Consider the following 16,756-nt stretch of genomic DNA (forward strand, 5'->3'; position numbering starts at 1 on the left):
TTTATTACTAATCACAGAACTGGCTTCACTGACGAGATGTGCATGACAATTGCATGCAATATATCGTGCAGCTCTACTGCTGCTACAAATATAACATACATGAAATAACCCCCTTATAGCATACATGAATCACCTCGTAGCAGATCTATACAGGTGGAGCTGGGGAAGGTGGAGGGTTTCTGAAGCACACAGCAGCAAGCACTAGTCATATATTTGAATGTTGAGCAGAGAGCTCACTGGCTCTCAGAGCCAATCAGATGTGCCATATGATAATGATGTCATTAGGTCAGATTGAGTTAGACCTATTGGACTGCGCCATCTAGAGTGTCATGCCAGAACTCTGTATATAATATAAATATCACACAAAGTGACATCTCTATGTTGCAAATCCGTTTACATTTAATTTCTTTATTTTACTAACTTGAAGCAGACAGTTAATTGAATAGTAAAGTGTGATATTTTGGATATTTTGGCCTGCAGGTAATTGATTGATCTGCAGGAATGCTCTGTATGACAGGATCATGTTCTCCCTGCGGCTGCATGCACCGTATCACAGTCCTCTAATGAATGAAGAGCGTTCTCTTTAATTAAAGACTCTAGCGTCTGATTTATGTGCTGTTATCACAGTCTGGAGACAGAAGACAAACACGCTCATCATCTTCTCCTGTTCTTCTTTATTTCACAGCATGTTTGTTCCGGTACAACTGGCTGTCCTTCGTCTACCTCATCTACCTCTTACTCATCCCACTCTTCGCCGAGCCCACGAAGACAACGATGCAGGGTGAGTCTCTGAGACCCTTCAGGGGTTTGATGCTGTTCCCCGTGTAATGACTTAATTAATTTCCATCTTTCCATCAGTTGTCTGCAGCACTGACGCAGGAGTAATCCAAGCAGGTTCCCAAACACTTTTTTGAAGATATCATTTTCTTTTATTTGAAATGGTTACTGTTACACTTTGACAGAATATTTTCCCGACTCAGAACCCAGAAACAAGGTCTTACCTGCCGTAGATACTGTAGATATTCAGATCAGTGGACAACAAATATAGGTTTAGAATTGAGTAAATTAAAGTTAAATTTAGAACTTACACCAGTTACATGAACTAAAACTAAAACCATAAAAAAGACACTTTCATTACCTGAAATAAAATAAATCTTTGCTGAAATGAAATATATAAAAACACAAATTCTTATATTTATTTTATTTCAGCTAGTTGCCAAGTCTTTATGTAGTTTAAGCTGAAGTAAAATAAAAAGCTATATACACATATAAAAAAACCCCAAAAAAAACAATACAAAATAAATAAATAAATCACAAAACATCAAAATGACACAGAAAAAAAAATGAAAATGAAAACAGAATCTATAAAAGTAAAATCTAATTTAAAATATTAACAAAATGGTGTAGCAATAATACTAAAATAACACTAATTTATTCATACAATATGTTATGTTTGTATGTAATTACAGTAGATAACTTTTGATATCAACATTCAGTTTGGGCATTTTAAGAAATAAATACATCGTTGATAAATTATAGATTAATAACACATGGCCCTACTCTTTTAAAACATTATTTATTCGTTCGTTCATTCATTCATGTATCTGTGTATTTATTTTTATTTATTTACTATTGTTATTATTATTATTTAAAGTGGGAATGTTATAGCAAACAGTGTTGAAGAACAGGTGCAAGGACAACAAAAAAAAGTTATTTAAAACAATTGAAAATTTTGATTGTCAACAAAAACAAAATTTCATTATTTGTGTTTTTGTTTTTTACTGTATATAATCCATTGAAATATAATGTTCATGAATAGGTGGAAATTGGCTAAACTTTTCCATTAAGAAAAATTGTCAATGTGAGCAAACCTTTCAACAATAAATAATATATCAAAGTTTTATTTTATTTTTTTATTTAAATGTGTATTAGGTCATACACACAGAATGGCTCAGTTTCTTGGACAAATTGAACAAAGTTTTAATCTTTAATAAACGACACAGTACTTGCCAGTCAAAGCGACATTGCTGTAGGAATTATAGACGAATCTGAGTGATTAATTACAGCTTTAAGGCCTCAGGCTGGATATCATGAGTAATATACGGTGTGTTTGAGAGGAGGTTTGTGACACGGTCGAGCCGCGTGATTCCTCCAGAATGAGTCCCATCTGATCTCAGCTCTACATGCTGTTATTAAGGAGTGTGTGTCATTGGTTTTTATTCAGAAACGTCTGTGTTGCTGCTAGTTCTGTGAGTTTTGATGTTTAAAGAGGCTCTGCACTGAATGCTGTTCTGTGTATCTGGAGGTTTTTATCAGAGGTTTGCTGGAGAGCCTCAGCTACTGGCGGTGTCAGCTTCACCGAGGGAGGAATGAAGCTCCGCTGATTTCCCAGCATTCCTCAGTGTGTCATCGGTTCATAAGTTCAGCTCTTATCTCATCAGATTCAACAGCCTCTAGGCGGTCAACATGACTAACCAGAGCCAAATATCTCTCTGATATCACACTTACTGTATCACCTAGACTGATAGAGAATGAGGTTAAATGGAGACTAATTGAGATTTTTGTTCTCATGAGGAAAAGACCATAATAAATGAACACCAAGAGTCTGAAGAGTTTCATGAGAAATCTCAATAACGTCTCAAACTGAGCTCGGATTTAAACACACCAAAATCTGAAATGAGATGATATTCAAATTTTGTTTTTAAAATCTTGAATAATCAAATTATATGAGCTGCAGTATGTGATTTACTTCAATTTCAGAGCTTTTTTACTGTATGTCAACAATTGTTTTTTTTTTTTTTCTTATGATGCAATACTGTTCAAAAGTTAGTGATCGGTAAGATTTTTTATTAATTGTTTTGGTCAGAAAGAAGTCTCTTTTGCTCACCAAGGCTGTATTTATTTGATCAAAAATACAGTAAAATTGGTTAAATATTATTACAGTGTATAACAGCTGTTTTCTGTGTGAATATGTGTTAAACTGTAATTTATTTCTGTGATCTGCAGCTGTATTTTCAGCATCATTTCTCCAGTCTTCAGTGTCACATGATCTTCAGAAATCATAATAATATACTGATTTACTGCTCAACAAACATTTCTGATTATTATTGTGCTACACAATATTTTTGTGAAAACCGTGACACATTTTACGTTTCAGGATTATTTAGGCAGTTTGTTGTTTAGCCTTTAATTTGGATGAATTAGTCATTACACTCTACATTGAAAGTTGTTTGAAGTAAATGCAGATGATTTTGAACTAAAGTTTATTGGCTATTTACAAAAAGCTAAAAGGTCTTGACTAAATATCCCGTCCCAGAAACATGTCAAAACAGGAAAGGCAGCGGTTCTTTCGTAGGTCTTTAGGTCTCCTGAACTATGAAAGAGTGACCTGTGAGCAATAAAAACTTCCTCTGGAAGGATGTTTCACTGCTTGATCAAAGAGTCTCGCCAGAACAACAACACCACAACCTTGAATCACTGGGTTTATGTGTTGCTTTGGACCTAAATCCTACTTTCTTTGGGTTGAGGTGTTTCCTTAAAGGAATATTTCACCCAAAAATGAAAGTTTGCTGGAAATGTGCTCATCCTTCAGGCCATACAAGATCAGGATGAGTTTGTTTCTTCATCAGGTTTGTATAAATGTGTCTTGCTGAGAAACTGATGCAGAGACACATTTCTGCAGACCTGATGAAGAAACAAACTCATCCTGATCTTGTATGGCCTGAAGGATGAGCACATTTCCAGCTAATTTTCATGGTTGGTTGAACTATTCCTTTAAGCCACAGAATGAGATCATCTACAAGAGTGAAGTGAGTCTGGTTTGATCAGAGTCCTCTGGAAATGAGTCCCTTATGGAGTGGTGATAATGCTATAGTATTATCTGTTTACAGTACAGATGTTCTTCTGCAGTAATGCTCAGTTAAAGAGCCTTTGCAAACTGCTCTCATTTATCAGCAGAAGCTGGTGGATGGTGTTTGTTTGTACAGAGGGAGTGACTGCAGAAGCACCGGAGGTGTCAGTGACATTCACTGCTCTGACTCTCATCTGCGAGGCTTGCAGAGGCTTGTCGTGCTCGTCTGAGGAGATTCCAGCCGCAGGCCGTGAAATCCAGCATCTGAGATGAGCTCTGAACCCGAGGGAGAGATGACCTGCCTGATCTTTATTAGCGCTGCTTGCTTAAACAAGCATTGCTGTTATTATTGCTCATACTTATTCTTCTCATGCCCTTAAACAGTTTTTCTTAAGGACATAAATCGTACCTAGTGATCAGACTGAGAATTTCACCTGCTGACAATAAAACTGGCAAATAAAATCCAGATGATTGACATTTCCAGACACCCAGAGCCTATATTTACACAAATTGGCTCTTAATTATATTATATTATTAAATTGGCACATTATATTATATCATTATAAAATTAGGTAAAAAAAGAAAGAATATTTTATTAAATGAGTGATTAGATTTGGTGATATTTTAGTACCACTGAGATTGTAATTTGTATTATTACTTTGAATTTGTTTTTATTTTTGTATTTAATTTCAGTTACACTTTTAGTAGTTTCGTTGTTTTTTTTCATTTGCAGTTTTTTACAGTATTTTTTTAAACTAATTTTTTAAACTACAATTTTTATATTTTTCAGTTTTATTTTTTATTTTAGTACATCAAATTAACCTAAATGAAATTAGAAAAGTTTGACAAATATTTTATGACTTGCAACGTTCTTATGACTTTTAATGTTATTCTCATAATATTACAAATTATTTAAATTTTATTCTCAAACTTAATTTTATTATATTACTTAAATCTCATAATGTTGTGATTTACTCTTAATACTATGACTTTTGTACAAAACCTATTTATGCATTTTTTTTTTATTATTATTATTTATTTATTTTTAATGGTGTTTTGAGTTTTCCATGAGCACTTATTCTTACAACTAATAAGGTGCATTAACAGTGAAAATGTTATTATTTTTTTAATCACTGTTCAACAATTTTTTTTTATTTTTTTTTTGGTAATCATGTATTGCATTTAAAGTGTCACTAAACTTGACCATGCAGAATTTGTCTTCTAAAAGTCTCATGAAAGACTCGAGAAGCATTTGAGCCATTGCTGTTCCACATATGGAGCTGATTTAAGAACAGCTGTTGAGTGGGAGCCACGGGTCTCTTATACACGGCGCTGATTCGGCCGATGGCTGAGGGTCACAGCTTCAGACAGACAGATGAAGACGTTTCCCATCTGTGCAGCTGATTTTTACCCCACTGCACGCTTCCGGCATCATGTGACGTGATTCTCAGGCTGTTATCCATCATATAGACAAACATAAAGCACTATACAGCTTTTCAGTGGGCAGTTCTAAATGACAGCATTTGCATGTGATAGTGACCTAATACAGTAGGATGTATGCCCAAAAATTAAGGGTGTTGTTTGACACCACATTAAAAGTAATATAAACACCAAGGCTGCATTTATTTGATAAAAAATACAATAAAAACTATAACATTTGTGAAATATCATTACAATCTAAAATAACTTTTTCTATGTGAATATGTGTTAAACTGTAATGTATTTCTGTGATCTGCAGCTGTATTTTCAGCATCATTACTCCAGTCTTCAGTGTCACATGATCTTCAGAAATCATAATAATATACTGATTTACTGCTTGACAAACATTTCTGATTATTATCAATGTTGAACACAGTTGTGCTGCACAATATTTTTGTGGAAACTGTGATGCATTTTATTTTTCAGGATTCACAGATGAATAGAAAGTTCAAAAGAGCAGCATTTATTTGAAATAGAAATATTTTGCAACATTATAAATGTATTAACTTGGCACTTTTGATCAATATATTGCATCCTTGCCAATTTAAAATAGTAATTTATTTGAAAAACAAACACAAAACTAGTCTCACTGACCCCAAACTGTAGTTTTTAGTCTTTTTGTTTTAACACTATTTTTTTGCTAATGTCAGACTTAATGTTTGTTTTTGTGTTTTTTGCACGAAGAGTTTTATTATTTGGTTTGAGTCTTTATTGAAGATTTCAAAGTTATTGATTTATTTAATTTATTTTTTGGAAAAGTTACACTTGACTAATACATATTGATGCAACCAAACAGAGTGTTTTGAGAGCTTTAGAAAGCTTCATTGCATCAGATTCTCCTCTAAAGCGTCTCCGCTCATAACCCTGGTGTTTCAGTGGTCTGAGACGTCCTTCAGAAGTCATCTGCTCTGATGGCCGCTGAGCTTTATATTCATGGCGTACTGTAGTCTGTCAGTGGTTCAGTGAGGCGTTAGCCGTGAGTCAAACTGAGCATCATTACAGCCAGATGCTGCTATTAATTACAGGCCTTTACCTGTCTTTAGCCTGGACTGTTGTAAGGTGATGATATGCGTTTGGGCAGATCTCAGCTGAGGATAGCCGTGGGACTCATGAAGCCCGAGCTGGATTTGAACACATGTGAGAGTTTCTTTAGCACAGTAACTCTGCTTGGTAATAGACTACGCATTATAATTTCATACTGGAATCTGTGAACCCTGTGGAAGTCTGTTTCCTCCACTGGATAAATAACATTTTTAAAAGGTTAATTACAACTTTTATCTCACAATCTGACTTTTTTCTCAGAATTCTGTTTATCTCACAATTCTGACTATTTTCTCAGAATTGCGAGATATAAATTCAGAACTCTTAGAAAAAAGTCAGAATTGAGAAATAAACAGAATTGTGAGGAAAAAGTCAGAATTGTGATAAAAAGAAGTCACAATTAGGCTACCTTTTTTTATTTTTTATTCCATGGTGAAAAAAAAAACAATATCAATTATTATGAGAAAAAAAAAAAATCAACATTCTGAGTTTGTTTTGCCATTTTGTTTTTCGGAGTTTATTTCTTGCAATTTTGAGTTTATTTCTTGAAATTCTGAGGACAAAAGTTGCAAAACCGTGAATAAAATTTTTCTTTCTGAATTTTAAGAAGAAAAAAAAGTCAGAGTTGTGAGTTATATAAACTCAAAATTAAGAGAAAAAAAGACAATTGTAAGAAAAAAGTTGCCTTCATTTATTTGTATTATTATTATTATTATTTATTTTCTATGTTTTTTATCCACAACGTGAGTTATATAGCAAGTTAAATCTTTTTTGAGTCCCACTAAATAGTAACTCTATCCCTTTAAGTTCTTGTTGGAGAAACATTGATGTAATGAGAACATGGAAAGCTCATTGATCCCAGGAGAAAGAGAAATACAAGTGCAGGACAAAGAGACGATGTGTCCTCTCGAGGCACGACGGTTTCCTGAGGAAACAGAACTCAATGGAGAGCCTCACCTCACTTCCTCGGGAAGCCATGGTTCACAGGTCCTTACGAGCAGTCGTCTTCATTTATTCACTTATTTATCTACTTGCAATCTGACCTATATTTCATGCAGCTGTGATTTTTAATGTTTCTGAAAGAAGTCTCTTCTGCTCACCAATGTTGCTTTTGGTTGGTGAAAAATACAACAAAAACAATGAAATGTTATTACAATTTAAACTAGCTGTTTTCTTTGTTAACCTGTATTTTATTTCTGTGATTAAAGCTGAATTTTCAGCTTTTCAGTGTCACATGATCCTTCAGAAATCATAATAATATACTGATTTACTGCTCAACAAACATTTCTGATTATTATCAATGTTGAACACAGTTGTGCTGCACAATATTTTTGTGGAAACTGTGATACATTTTATTTTTCAGGATTCACAGATGAACAGAAAGTTCAAAAGAACAGCATTTATTTGATATAATTTTTTTGCTAACCTCTTTACTCTCACTTTTGATCAATTTAATGCATTTGGCTGAATACAAGTATTAATAAAAAATTATACTGACCACAAACTGTGGTGCACATATTCTATAAAACTTGACTCAAAGCAGGTTTAAGCACTGAAATAAGAAATAAGTTCAGGAAAAAGAAGAAAAAGCCTTTGGAAGGTTAAGAATGTGAAGTATCCACTGTATCTCTGCTCTCAAGAGTTCCTCCAGGAGTTTTAAAGTCATGCTTCACTCAGAAATACTAATTCTGTCTTAATTTAATCACCCACATATTCATAAAGCTCTCAAAACTCATCCTTGCTTCTGCTGCACGTTCAAATGTAACAACCATAATTCAAATATATATATTTCAGTGTGACTTCAGAAGGATTAATATATTGTTTAAGTAATATAAATGGTACTTTTTATTGTGCTTGTATGGATCTTGATCACTATATGGCATTGTTGCATGGAAGAGAGCAGCAGTAACATTCTTCAAAACATCTCCTTTTGTGTTCTACTAAAGAAAGCGAGTTATCCAGGTTTGGGTGAGTAAATGGAGTCAGGATGTTTGGCTCTGAACACCATTGTTCATTGAGATCTCACAAACTGTATACTGCAAATCGTAGTCAAGTCATTCCCATTGTTAAAAACTAGCTAAAACATCTGAATACAAAATGCAAGACCAGATCACTGTAACGAAGGACATCAGAACAGCTGCTTTAGATGTATTGTGGGTAATATATCACAGGCTGAATTGAGTGTACCTGCTGTCCAGTGCATTTCTGCAAGCGTTCCACCTGAGGCCAAACCGTGAGCTGTACGTTGTTGTAAAACAATGATAAGTTCGTGGCACCAGACCGGAGTATAAATAACCGTAAAGCACTGACACTAATATATCTAGAATGCTTAAAGAAGGAAATGTTGGTGAATTAGACATGAACTCTGCAGTCCTGGATCTATTTCACACCTACACAGCTTCTTTTCCCCCCTTTCTTTTGAATCCTTTTTGTAAATGTATTGAAGTCATTTATATAACAGTGTTCTGATCTAATATGGCTGTGTAAGTCTGCCAGTAAGAAAAGGTCAGACGAGACTTTTCCTGCGCTACAGAGATTTGCTGGGATTTTTATAAATGAATCAGAGCTTGTGGTGATTCACTTTCTTGACACGTAAACTCAGAAAACCAGATGCTGAGCGAAATACTGACCGAAGTATCTGGGAACAATAAACAACTATTCAAGCATTTTGGTTTTAAAAAGTGTAAAATAAAGCAGCATGTTTTAATTCAGTGATTCAGGTCATGGGTAAAAGCACAACAAAACGCTGAGATTAGAATTGATTTGTATGTATTTATCAGTAATATAGTTCACCAAATCAACTTGATTGCATTTACTCTATTAATGCAACATGTGCAGTGTATGTTTATAATAATTTAACAGTAATTTATTCAGAATTAATCTAGCCAGACTGATCTGTTTTATAATTATAATCTTAGAACTCTTTTAAATTTAGCTTGAATATTTCTCTTAAATCAAAGTTAAATCAAATCTTTTGTGCTACTGACATGAATGGTTGTTTTTCTTTCATTTTATTTTATCTTATTATTTTGTTATATTATATGTACACTACTGTTCAAAAGTTAGCAGTCAGTATTTTAATTTTAATTTTATTTTTTGGCAGGAAATTTATATTTTTATTCACCAAGGACACTTTTAATTGGTCAGAAGTGACAGTAAATACATTTATAATGTTACAAAAGATTTATCTCTCAAATAAATGCTGTTCTTTTGAACTTTCTATTCATCTGTGAATCATGAAAAATAAAATGTATGACGGTTTCCACAAAAATATTGAGCAGCACAACTGTGTTCAACATTGATAATAATCAGAAATGTTTGTTGAGCAGTAAATCAGTATATTATTATGATTTCTGAAGATCATGTGACACTGAAGACTGCAGTAATGATGCTGAAAATACAGCTGCAGATCACAGAAATAAATTACAGTTTAACACATATTCACATAGAAAACAGCTGTTTTAAACTGTAATAATATTTTATAATTTTTTACAGTATTTTCGATCAAAGCTTAAGAGACATTTTTTTTTTTTAAACTACAAATTCTTACCAATGCCAAGCTTTTGAACGATGTACTGTGCATATAATGTGCCTAACTATTAAACTCTACCAGGCTTGAGTAGTTGCTCTCTAGCTTAAAGCAATTGTAGTGTAAGAATGAATTGATTCAAATCAATTATGTCAATTATGAGAGGAGAGACATTCCCATAAGAGTAACATTTTATAGCCTGTGTGATTATATTTGACTCTATCCTGCTCATTGCTGTCAACTGTGAATCTCAAATTTTCCATTTAAGTCCCTAAAAGCTTTTGGAGATCTGATATTATCGACTGAGGTTCTGCTGTCGTCAGTGTCTGTGCGTTGCGGTCAATCGATCAATGCTTATATCAACAGATAGTCCCTTTATAATCCTTCCTAACTTGCGTTTAAAAACAAGCCAACACCAGTATCTCTGTCCAGAGGAGCCAAGGGGATTTTTGACGCTCCAAACATCTCCAGCTTTCAATTTGGCAATATTGAATGCGATTACACGTCCGCCCCATGTTTTTTGAGCTCTCAGACAATGAAGCTGCACACATTTTCACCATTACACACCGCATACAAACACTGAGACTCGTTCAGTCGCCTGGAATGGATGCAATGGCTCATCTGGGAACAGAATAATGAGAAACCGCGGCCGAACGTGCCAACAGAGCAGCCTTTAGTCCTCCGCCACTAAATAACAAACACATCTGGTCCATATTTGCGCTTCCTGTGCCGGTTTCGCCTTTCTGCCGCGGAGGGGCTCAAACTCACTTCAGCTTTTACTAAAATTCCTGCTGCACCTCATAATGGCTTCAATACATGGTGCGACTGATCCACGCTCTCCATTACAGTCGTCATCGGCACATATTCCATCCACCACAATTATTGGCTAAAGCATTTTTTCATCACTCTACGCATTAGTCAAAAGAAAGCCTTTGACATACAGTTGATTTGCTGCTGTTGAAGAGAACGTTTTCTAATTAGGCTAATCGCCTGAACGCACAATAAAACCGATGGCATGAGCAGACCGGTAAAACATTTTCATAACCGTAAACCAAGATCGTAAAATCTTGGCAGACTCGCTTGGCAGCGATTTCCGATTCCTCAGGTGCTTTAGAAATGATTATCGGTAGGTGTTAATGCATTGATGGAGACAAGTGCTCCAAAAATTAATGTTTGTGAAAACATTAGTTTACTTTCTGCACTGTATTTAGCTGAAACTTGATTGTTACAGATATGTTTGTTCAATCATTTCTTTATTAGTTTTAAAACCACATAAAATATTTTAATCAACACAATTGTTTTCCTGTATTGATGTAAATATTCAGTAGCCTTTTGCTTACAATAAAGCTTACGTTTATGAAAATATGAGATGATGTTATCTGGTTAATTTTCCTGAAAGGGAAGGAATGAAAATTTTAAATTTACACTATACTGTTTAAAAGACTGTAGTCAGTTAGATTTAATGTATTTGAAAAAAAAGTCTCTCCTGTTTACCCAGGATGCATTTATTTGATCATAAATGCAGTAAAAATATGAAATATTATTACAATTTTAAATGGCTATTTACTATGTGGATATGTGTTAAAATATAATATATTTCTGTGATCTGCAGCTGTATTTTCAGCATCATTTCTCCAGTCTTCAGTGTCACATGATCTTCAGAAATCATAATAATATACTGATTTACTGCTCAACAAACATTTCTGATTATTATTAATGTTGAACACAGTTGTGCTGCACAATATATATATATATATATATAATTTTTTTTTTTTTTTTTGGAAACCATCATACATTTTATTTTTCGGGATTCACAGATGATTAGAAAGTTCAGAATAACAGCACTTATTTGAAATATAATTATTTTGGAATATTATACATTTCTTTACTGTCACCTTTGACAAATTTAATGCATCTTTGATGAAAAAAAGTTATTAATTTATTAACAACAACAAAAAAATGTTACTGACTGAATTATGATCATTTGTTTGAGTATCTACAGGTTTATTTCGTTAACTTTTAGGACACTAACACATAGATTACACCAACAATCATATATAAATGCCGTAAAACTAGTGGATAATTAGACAAAAAATGTCCAACAAAGTCACTTTTTTTCTAGTCCTTTCTAAAAGTTTTCTAATTCTATAACGAGGAAGCTTTTAGCCTTGGCTTCCTAGTGTTTTAAGAAATCTAGTTACGGTGTGCTACGTGTCTGAGGACTGATACATAATATTTCATCAAAATCCACGGGGAACGAAACGTATTAACTCTGATATTTTGAATATGACTGTAAATGTGCTCTTGTGAATTAATGAGGTCTGCATTTAATGAAAAGAGACTCTTGCGCTTACAGGCCCACGTTTGGCTCACTAATACTATGCATACTTTTATTTGTAATGTTTCAGACCTCGATTTCTACCTCAGCCACTTCCTTGACCAGAGGATATTGGTGCCAAAGCCTTCAAAAATCAACTACAAACTCATTTCTTAACATTTTTGCCCATGCAAACCCTAAAGTAGGGTGAAATTTAATCCCGCTTTTTTACAGATACTTTCATAATTCTTTAATTCGTGATATGATCTGTCCCGAATTGACAATTAAATTAAGCACTTATTGGTTTGCATATGATGTCATTTCCTCATTTGGGCCGGATGGGTTGTGGGTGTTTTTTAATGTCCTAAAATTCATGCTTGATGCTATCTGTGCTATTCCCAGCATCCTTTGATAGCGGACCAACACCCATCCAACCCAAACCCTTTCTCTTCTTTCATAAAAAATGTTAAAATGCATAAATCAAGACCCTTTTTGACCCCGTGCATTACTCACAGCGTTGTTTTGTTTAGATTTTTCTGAAATCGCCACGGCTCTGAACTCACACTGAGCCTTGTGATCCTAAATGATGAACAGCCCAAACGCTGCCAAAAATATCAGCGCTAAATGAATGCCCAGAGCGAGAGAGAAACAGAGAGAGCTGTAATACAAGGGTGAATTTCTGCTAATAACAGTGGATTACAGCAGCTCTTTTCTATTAAGAGCAGAAGGACAGGTTCGACTCAATGAACTTTCACCCTGACACGTGCAATGCTTGAATTCCCACAGCATCACTGCTGGACTGAAACCATAAGAATCTGGAATATTACAAGTCATTGAGTTCTTCCTCTGTAACAGTCAACAGGATTTGATGTTATGACTTAAAGGAATAGTTCACCTGAAAATGAAAGTTTGCTGAAAATGTGCTAACCCTCAGGTCATCCAAGATGTAGAGGAGTTTGTTTCTTCATCAGATTTGGATAAATGCAGTATTACATCACTTGCTCACCAATGGATCCTCTGCAGTGAATGGGTGCCGTCAGATGTGAGAAACAACAGCAGATGGACTTTTTCACTGGAGGAAGCATTATGATTATTGACTTGAAAGCAATGGTTTAAAGTTAAAAATGTCTTAATAGTGGACGTTTTTATCAGCTGTTTGGACTCTCATTCTGACGGCACCCATTCACTGCAAAGGATCCACTGGTGAGCAAGTGTTGGGATGACACAAGTTTCATCCTTATCCAGTGTCTGCAGTGTTTCTCTCCAGAAGTTATGACTAATAAAAATGTCTTTGTATGTGTTTAAACTAGATTCAATGCATTCATCTAATCCTCTTTCACAAGCGATCATCAACAAGCGTCTATTCTTGTTGTCATATCTAGTAGGTTTGTTGTTCTGTCTTTTACGTTTCTTTTTAAACTGTGAAACAACAAGCCAGGCCAGTGTTGCCTGTGCACTAACTAATTAGTTCCAGACACATACAGTACATGTATGCTGATCATGAAAGTTATGTCATGAACCAAAACCAAAGTACTGTATACTTCAAATTTTATTTTAGGCATGGATATGTTGCATGTTGTATGCACAATGTTTGCTAATGTAATTTAAAGTTTGTATTAATTATTTTCTTTCTACAGGTCACACGGGGCGCTTGCTGAAATCCCTGTGCTTCACCAGTATGACGTTCCTGCTGCTGCACATCATCTACCAAATCACAATCAACAGTCTGTTAGCAGGAGACAACATCGAGCCCAGCTTCAACTGTGAGTACTAGATCTAGCTCTCTGCTACAGATTCTTAAACCAGACTAATGCATTAGATGGAGCCGATTGAGGTCAGGTGGTAGATAAAACCAGTTCGATTTGGTTAATTGATTTAACCAGCTAAACATAATGAACCAATCAAACACTTATTAAAAAAATATTGGTTGGCTAATGGGAGAAAAGGAAGTTTCCAAAAGACTTTCCAGCTCTATAGGAAGCTACACGAATCAATACAAACTTGTGGCAGGAAAATTTGGTCAGATTTTCGTGTATGATTTCTCTGTTCAGAGCAATGCATAAAAATGGCAGATGGGCTGAATGAAAATGCAGATTCACTCTTTGATAGTAGGTGGCGCTATTGGAAAAGCAGAAATACCCCGGTGCATAACTTTCTGTTTCTGTTTCAAACAGCTGTTTAGATTTTGTGTATTTGCAACAAGAGAGAAACTTCGCAAAGCAGTCTGTTTCTGTGCAAATCTTATTGGTTGTCCGGGTTTCTTCACACCAGACATTTGTTTTGGTGAACAGGCCTTCAATTTAAAGTTAGTTACTGACAATTTTTTTTGTAACTTCGAGATTTGTTTTGATGGTTTTTATTAATGTTTTGGAAAAGTTTTTATTTTTGTCAGTTTAGGGGCCAAGCACCGCAGGTGTTTAGGCACCTGTTGAAACCGTTAGGATTCCTATTCTTCTTCTTCCACCATTGCGTCTATGGCAGCCCATAGAACCGCTTGCAGGAAAGTTGTCAAATTTGGCACACTGATAGATGATAGTGTCAATACTAATCACAGCAAATTTGTAGTCTCTATCTTAAACTCTCTAGCGCCACCACTTGTCCAAAGTTTCACTCATGTTTATACTAATAACTTTTGAACCGTAAGGCACAAAATGAAAATTATTTTTTCCTCTTAATCCTTGGCTCAAGCCGAGTCGAATGAAGAAATAAAAAAATCGTAAGGTTTAGTTTTTTTCATTGTTCGTAAAACCTACTTTTTCAAACTCGTCCTAGACGGTTTGTCCGATTCTCACCAAAATTGGCTCAGAGCATCTCCAGACCATGCTGGCAAAAAGTTGTGGAATTCAAGTCGATTCATCCAAGCATTCTCAAATAAGACACTAACAAATTCGCCGAAAAGCACGCAGAAATGGATCTGAAGCTATATCTCCGCAACGATTTGGCGTATTGAGACCAAACTTGGTGTGTTTTATAACAAGCATGAGCTGAGGCTACCTGCTGTATTTCGGCGCTGTGCCACCTAGTGGTCAGGAGATATGAAAAATGCATATTTTTGCTTATAACTTGTGAATTGTTTGGCCAAAAATCACAAAACTGGTCTCTTTAGATTCGGTGCATCATGCCGAGTCGAACCATATCTAATCCCATGTCAGCCGTTTTGGACGTCGACCATGTTGAATTTTGTAGTAAAATGATATATTTTACAAACGCATTGACGTATCGTTACGAAATTTGGTACTGGTCATCAGCACGATGCCCTGAAGGAGCCTGAGAAGTTTCGAGCCAATATAAAATCAAATATTCACATGCTTATAACTTTGGATGGGGTTGACTTATTTTCACGTGAGTCACCTTTTGAGACTCCTGAATCCTTGCCGAGTCCAGTGATACCAAACTTGCCAGGTTTTGCCTTATGATTTGTGCAATGTTGCATTTTTGCGCTTAAAAACATTTGCCAATATCTTAGAAACCGTTACTCCGATCGACACGAAACCACCAGAGGAGATTCGAAAACATAGCGTGCCGGCGATATGCTAATGCCCAATTGCCAAACTTTTGATAGTAAGTGGCACAAAAATGCAAACAAGAAGTCAAATGAAAAAAGCAGAGAAAGGAGAGGCAACCTTTCCCCGTATGACGACATAAAGGGAAGATTCCAGATCGGATCATCTGAGCTTTCATTTTCTCAAAGGAGAAGCAGGATACCCAGGGCTCGGTTTACACCTATCGCCATTTCTAGCCACTGGGGGACCATAGTCAGGCTAGGGAACTCATATTAATGTTAAAAAACCTCATAAAGTGACATTTTCATGCCATGGGACCTTTAAATACAAGTAAAAGTACCAGTCTAAAAATATACTCAAGTAAAAGTAAAAAGTAGCCCATTTAAATTTTTTTACATTATCCAGCTAATCTAATAATTTAGGTTTATTTGAAAACTACATGGTATGTGTGTTGGAGCAGGGGGTTGGAACTAAACTCGGCAGGGCTGCGGCCCTCCAGGAACTGAGTTTGACACCCCTGGGATAGGCCTATAAATCTCAAACTAGTTGTTTTTAATTAAAGGAATCAGTTATTTAGAATAATAAGACATTTGGGCTGTTACCAGGCAAATTAAATCAGCATCAACAAAATTAATCTTTGCAATGCAGAGAAAACACAGAAGCTTCATCTGAAGTGGCATTTAGATGTATTTACACTGTTTAATGCAGGACATGAATGCATTTAACCTGCTGTTATAAATGCAGAAATACTGTTTTGATATATAAGACATGAAATGTTGAATACACATTTGAAATTATAAAAAAAAAATCAAAAGATACTTTAAATGTGAAATTAAAACCACCAGTAGGTGTCAGCAAGTCACTGTTAATAAGTGAGTCATTGCGACTGAACCAAATCATTTAGTTTCATTCAGGAACGAAACACCGTCATGTTGCTCAGAGACGCAAAACAGTGCTGTGGCTGTGTTTGGGATTATTTTTGTTGTCGAAATAGAGCAAAAACAGGCAATATGGTGTCTAAAACGCAAGTCTCTTAA

At 35.1% G+C, this 16,756-nt stretch overlaps 1 protein-coding gene across 1 annotated transcript in view; it reads left to right on the plus strand.

Annotated features, from left to right (window-relative positions):
- The window catches only part of LOC306863239 (piezo-type mechanosensitive ion channel component 2-like), a 134,259-nt gene that overhangs the window by 18,012 nt on the left and 99,491 nt on the right, over nucleotides 1-16,756 (plus strand). The window contains exons 3-4 of the mRNA XM_079406483.1: nucleotides 686-781; nucleotides 13,854-13,979. Of these exons, the coding sequence (XP_079262609.1) occupies nucleotides 686-781; nucleotides 13,854-13,979 (222 nt within the window). The remainder of the gene's footprint in view (nucleotides 1-685; nucleotides 782-13,853; nucleotides 13,980-16,756) is intronic.

This window comes from Barbus barbus (assembly GCF_936440315.1).
Source record: "Barbus barbus genome assembly, chromosome: 44".
Lineage (NCBI taxonomy): Eukaryota > Metazoa > Chordata > Actinopteri > Cypriniformes > Cyprinidae > Barbus > Barbus barbus.